Here is a 5,766-nt window from a genome sequence, read left to right as displayed (position 1 = left end):
GGGTCTTTTTGGAGGTGGCGGAAATGTCGGCGGATGATTTGGTTTATGTGAAGGTTGGTAGGGTGGAAGGTGAGCACTAGGGGCGTTCTGTCCTTGTTACGGTTGGAGGGGTGGGGTCTGAGGGCAGAGGTGCGGGATGTGGACGAGATGCGTTGGAGGGCATCTTTAACCACGTGGGAAGGGAAATTGCGGTCTCTAAAGAAGGAGGCCATCTGGTGTGTTCTGTGGTAGAACTGGTCCTCCTGGGAGCAGATACAGCGGAGGCAGAGGAATTGGGAATACAGGATGGCATTTTTCTCTCAGATCTCTCTCTCAGATACTCAGTATCTCTCAGATACTTAAACCCAGAGAAATATCACTCCTATCTTAATTATTTAATTTCTTACTTAACAGACTCTCTCCAGTTTTGCTTCTTGGACTGTTCAAACATTTTTAAGGCTTCATTCCAATTCTAATGGCCTGAACCTCCACATAATTCTGACTGACAAAAGTTTTCTAAAACCTATCACAATTTTAATCTCTATAGACTTAGCAAACTGCCCTGTTGCTAGAATGAAACTACTGTCTTGAACTGAAAACTTTCTTTTTCTGCTGAGATGAAATTGTTCTCCTGCTAGCACAAAATTGAAATTTGATTCTTCAAAACTGAATTCAAACTAAAACAGCAGTGCCCCCAGTCACTTGTTTTTAATATGTTGTGTTGTACGGTGTAATCATTTCATCAGTTAACACCACAGTTTTTGAACTGGACACTACTAGTCACACATTTTCTTCGAAATGATATATTTAGACCACTTTTGCAAACTGAATACTGGCTTCTTTTTAAAAGAATTATCTTCACAGAACTAAAACTAAAACTTATCTTCCTTTATTTGTAAAATGCCACTTCTGAAATAAGAACACCTTTATCGCACAGTAAACAGCAATTTTCCCATCGAATGGAAAGCCTAACATCAACAATCTATTGTTACTTAATAGCTACAATAACAGGTAAATAATGAAGAAAAGACCCATAAAATATTGCAACACAACTTAGGTGGAGAAATTCATTGTAATTATGACTATGTCTTTTAGGAATGGGTTCGCAATGACCAATCAACTATTCAGAAAAGATCTCGCAGAAGTTCAGTCCATGAGATAACGAAGATGAAGAGGTCCTTGGAAGATGAAGCTGACACAGTAATCATAACTCCCAGAATTGAAGCTGTTTCTAATATTACCTACATAAAACCAATCCCAATACACTACACATCAGCACTTGATCCAAACAGCCTCAAACACAATAATGATGCAGATTCCATGTACGTCAAAAAGAACTGTCTCATTGATCCAAGGAATAGATTTTATTCCAACTCAGTGCTGGAATATAGTAATAGCATTTGTGGTTTAAGTGGAAACCAGTCCATTGTACCTACTGAAGGTCAGCAGGTTGAAAGCTGGTTGCTGTTTGAGGACCTGGCTAATGCCACCCTGTTGTCCATGATGCCTCAGGATCCAAACGGTGAATATAACTACAGCGATGACTACTGCACCCTCTCTCACTCTGATACCAGTCATGGCCTGGTGCCCACTAAGATTGGCCTCCAACTCAACTGCGATGGATGCCAGGCAGAGAAAAGAGATGTGCCTATGAGTTTGGAGGCAATCGACAGTGACAAATTGCCCTCCATTTGTACAACATCAACACAGCAGTAGCAGCTTCTATTCTGTGACTCTGTATTGAAGTCAATGTACTCACTGTATAATGAGATTTAACCAATGCTAAATCTGAAATGCTGAAAAGCGCCTAATTAAATGATGAGGTGCAGTTCCTCAAGCTTGACAGTACCTTACCTCTTAGGGCACATTATACACTTCATAATTCAACATGGAGTTCAACAATATCAGTCTGTAATTTCTGTTTCTTTTCTTGCTCCATACCATTTACTTTGACATTATAGCTCTGACACTTCTGTCACTTATTCTTTCCTTTCTTGCTCACAACCACAGACCTTCCATTTATCCCTGCTACACCCACATCTTGCTCAAACCATACTACATCTCTAACTTGCCCAGTTCTGGTGAAAGATCAATAACCTAAAATGTTGATTGGGATTTTTTGTAGAGTCACAGAAACTATGCAGACTTTTGAAAATGAGCTGAAAAATGTGTTGCTGGAAAAGCGCAACAGGTCAGGCAGCATCCAAGGAGCAGGAGAATCGACGATTCGGGCATAAGCCCTTCTTCAGGAAGCTGCCTGACCTGCTGCGCTTTTCCAGCAACACATTTTTCAGCTCTGATTTCCAGCATCTGCAGTCTTCACTTTCTCCTAGGCTTTTGAAAATGGCAGGCAGGACCAATTCTGAGATTCCTGCCTCCATTCCCATTACACTCAATTTTCACTAGCACAGGAGAAGGGGCTGGCAGTGAATCTGTACCCCGTATTCTTTACCTGGCTGGCTCATTGTAGAATTTGTCATTTCCTATCCTTCTGAGTCACCGAGTCAGACTAGCTTCTCAAGGGCTCAGAAACATACTGAATCAAAGTCTGGATAATTTAAAAGCCCATGCCCATGCCCTGTTTGCAACCTCAAACACCTCTCATATCCTCTGCAACAACCAAATGTCAATAGCAGAAACTTTTAAATATTTGACATCTCCTTATCTTGTCTAAATAAAAATTAAGCCAATGACAAAATGGGTCTTAGTTAAAAAAAAAGCCACCAATCAAGCAATGAATGCACTTTTATTGCACGTGTTTCTATAAATAAATGGAATTCTGGATTCTGGACCAAGCCTGATTAAGTACGCTTGGTTGAGATCCTAGATATTTATTATTTGGATACAAAGTGGATATAAGCAAAATAATGTTCGATTGATAGCATTGACAAAATAGATGGAGAAAAAGTTACATTTTTTATATAATATCAAATCATTTCTGCCATTGTTACTTTAAATATCTGTTTGATAGGCATTCTTAATAGGATTACACTAACACCAGATTTTTTTAAAGCAAGTTATGAATGGAAGGGTTTTAAAAGCTTTTTCATATGTGCCATTTTTACTTGGGGTTCATTGGTTCTATACAGAAAGTAAATTGCAGAAATGACCATGAGAGTGCCATGAATTGTAACGGAGGGTATGGGGGACCATTGGGGATTGGGGTAGACCAATAATTTGGCAAAGAGGGTATAAGTTACCATTGAAGATTGGCAGAACCATGGGGTGGCATGAGGCATAGGAAGTGTGTGGAAGCAGATGAAGGGATATGAGGTGAGTCCTAAATGGGCGAGTAATGAACAAAATAATTGGGATCAGTCCCAGAGAATTGAAATAGGCATTTTAACTAGCCTGTCTTGACACACAGCATCCTCTGCCATTGAACTGCTTGTAGAAGCACCACAACTAAAACCAGTACAATATTCATGCAGGAGAAAGTGAGGACTGCAAATGCTGGAGATCAGAGTCAAACGTGTGGTGCTGGAAAAGCATAATACGTCAGGCAGCATCCAAGGAGTAGTAGAGTTGATGTTTCAAGCATAAGCCCTTCCATTCCTGATGAAGGGCTTATATTCAAAACATCGACTCTCCTGCTCCTCAGATGCTGCCTGCTGCCTGACCTGCTGTGCTTTTCCAGCACCACACTTTTGACATATTCATACAGCCCAACCTCCACCCTGCCCTGGATCAAAAATTGCATCCTTCATGGCACCTTCTCCCAGAGAGGGTACAGTGAGCCAGGAAAGTTCCCAGCTCTTGTTTTCTCTACCATGATTAACATGATTAACGCTAATATGAAAATCCTGTCCTTTAATTCTGTTTCCTTCTCCCCAATATAAAGAGTGTTGCACTCTATTTCTTAACAATCTGATGGTAGGAATGACAGGAGGGTTTTATCTCTCAGGGTGTTGTCTGACCTGCTGATAATTCCAGCACTTTCTGTTTGCATTTCTGAGTTCTGTTACTGCCTCTTCTTTTCCACTTGTCCTCTCATTGGCCTGCACTCACTACATTCTAAAATTAGTTCACTCCAGTGTCAATGTAATTCTGTACGTGTAGAGTGTCCATCTGATGACCATATACTGCAAATTGAATGCTGTCCCCCGAATATACTATCAAATCAGGCCAACTAACATGATACCCACCTGTTATCAGGGTGAGGGTGTGGGATTTGGGTGGTGTTTACTTTAAGACTGTAAAGTGGGTTGTACTCCCTTTCTTAACAATCTGATGGTAGGAATGACTAGGGAGGCTGGGGGAGCGTGGTGTCATCTCTCAGGACTAAATGGTTTTATCAGGATGTGAGACCAAATACATTGTGACCCACTATACTCTCCACAGAGATTCCTGAACTGAAAAATTCTGGATGTCAATAAGGTTGGCGTTCTAGTTGTGCTGGTAATAACAGAATTAACAGAGTGGAAATTTGAACTTACCCCACACCCACTCCTTCACACCTGCTACTTGGCAAAAAACAGATGTGTCAAAAGGGAGTGGGTGGATTTCCTGTTCCATTTACAGTCTGTTGTGATTTTCAAGGTCTTGAGAAGCCTGTCTGAAAGTGGGATCGACATTTATAAATGCAAATTGGCATTGTTTTTCATCAATCAGATTCCCAACAATATCTTAAGCAGAAAGTAAACAATGGGTTCTGACTCCAAAACCTGATCACAACACAGAAGCCATCCTGCCCACCTCCAACACCTCCCCGCCCCCCACCCCAACAAACCCTGCTAAGCTACTTCACCAAAGAAACTGTTTGCAACCCCTACCAAACCGAATCTCCAATTCCTCTCATACTGCAGGAAAGACAGTCTGACTCCAGAGTTCTGCCACTTACTCAGTCTGGTGTGAATCGGCCCCACCTATTTAGCTGATGTCATCACTACTTAGCTGTAATGTCTGACATGGCTGTTTCCAGTGAACAATGAAGGAGGAGCACCCAATCTAATTATTCTGAAAGGGAGTCCATGTACATGGTTCCCATGGGACAATTTTATAAGCGTTACCTAGGAGTAAGTGCACCTGTTAAATGGACCATTATTATTGATGGTTTTCCTGATATTTAATTTACATTTTACTATATTTAGCTGAGCTTCCTATTGAAGTATAGTTTCTACATTAAGAATTATATTTACAAAATATATGTTGCTGCTAATTTGCGCCTTGTCATACAAATGAAGACATTGATATATATACAGCCATTCGTTTCTTCCGTGGGTTATTAACAATTATTTTATATTGGGGGCATAGCAAAATTATACTATTAGAATGAAGTGCTAATTTGTAAATTTTGTACCTTTCGTGCAAAGATTCAATGTTGAAACAAACATAATTTTTTGCTACAATTTCACCCATGTCGAAGGGTGGGTATAGAACAGATGATGTAAAAGAGGTAAAAACAATGACTGCAGATGCTGGAAACCAGGTTCTGGATTAGTGGTGCTGGAAGAGCACAGCAGTTCAGGCAGTATCCAAGGAGCTTCGAAATTAATAGAACAGGTAATGTCCCAGAATAAAATTGACTCTATACTGTTCCATCAAATACTGCCAAACCAGTGACATTACAGGTTAGATATAAAGCTCTAATTATACTGCACATCACAGAATAAACGCTGTTGTCCTTGTATGGATTATTATTTAACAATAATGCACTGGACCAGGGTTTCTCAACCTATTTGCTTTTGGGATCCTTGCAGAGTTACAATATTTCCATGGATTTCCCTGTCACAAAACATAGCTATGTTTTTAAGTCTGACTCCTATAACACAGCAAAAGCTAGCAGCA

The 5,766-nt window shown here is 40.3% G+C and overlaps 1 protein-coding gene across 5 annotated transcripts in view; it reads left to right on the top strand.

Annotated features, from left to right (window-relative positions):
- The window catches only part of LOC122560706 (interleukin-21 receptor-like), a 46,024-nt gene extending 43,894 nt beyond the window's left edge, over positions 1 to 2,130 (top strand). For all 5 annotated transcript variants that reach the window (XM_043711648.1, XM_043711649.1, XM_043711647.1 and 2 more), the window contains one exon: positions 1,075 to 2,130. In XM_043711648.1, the coding sequence (XP_043567583.1) occupies positions 1,075 to 1,695 (621 nt within the window). In that variant the 3' untranslated portion in view covers positions 1,696 to 2,130. The remainder of the gene's footprint in view (positions 1 to 1,074) is intronic.
- The last annotated feature ends 3,636 nt before the right edge of the window (positions 2,131 to 5,766 follow it).

Source organism: Chiloscyllium plagiosum, chromosome 21 (assembly GCF_004010195.1).
Source record: "Chiloscyllium plagiosum isolate BGI_BamShark_2017 chromosome 21, ASM401019v2, whole genome shotgun sequence".
In the NCBI taxonomy this organism is placed as follows: domain Eukaryota; kingdom Metazoa; phylum Chordata; class Chondrichthyes; order Orectolobiformes; family Hemiscylliidae; genus Chiloscyllium; species Chiloscyllium plagiosum.
The sequence above is the reverse complement of the archived record's forward strand: the minus strand, read 5'-3'. Positions and strand labels throughout refer to the sequence as shown.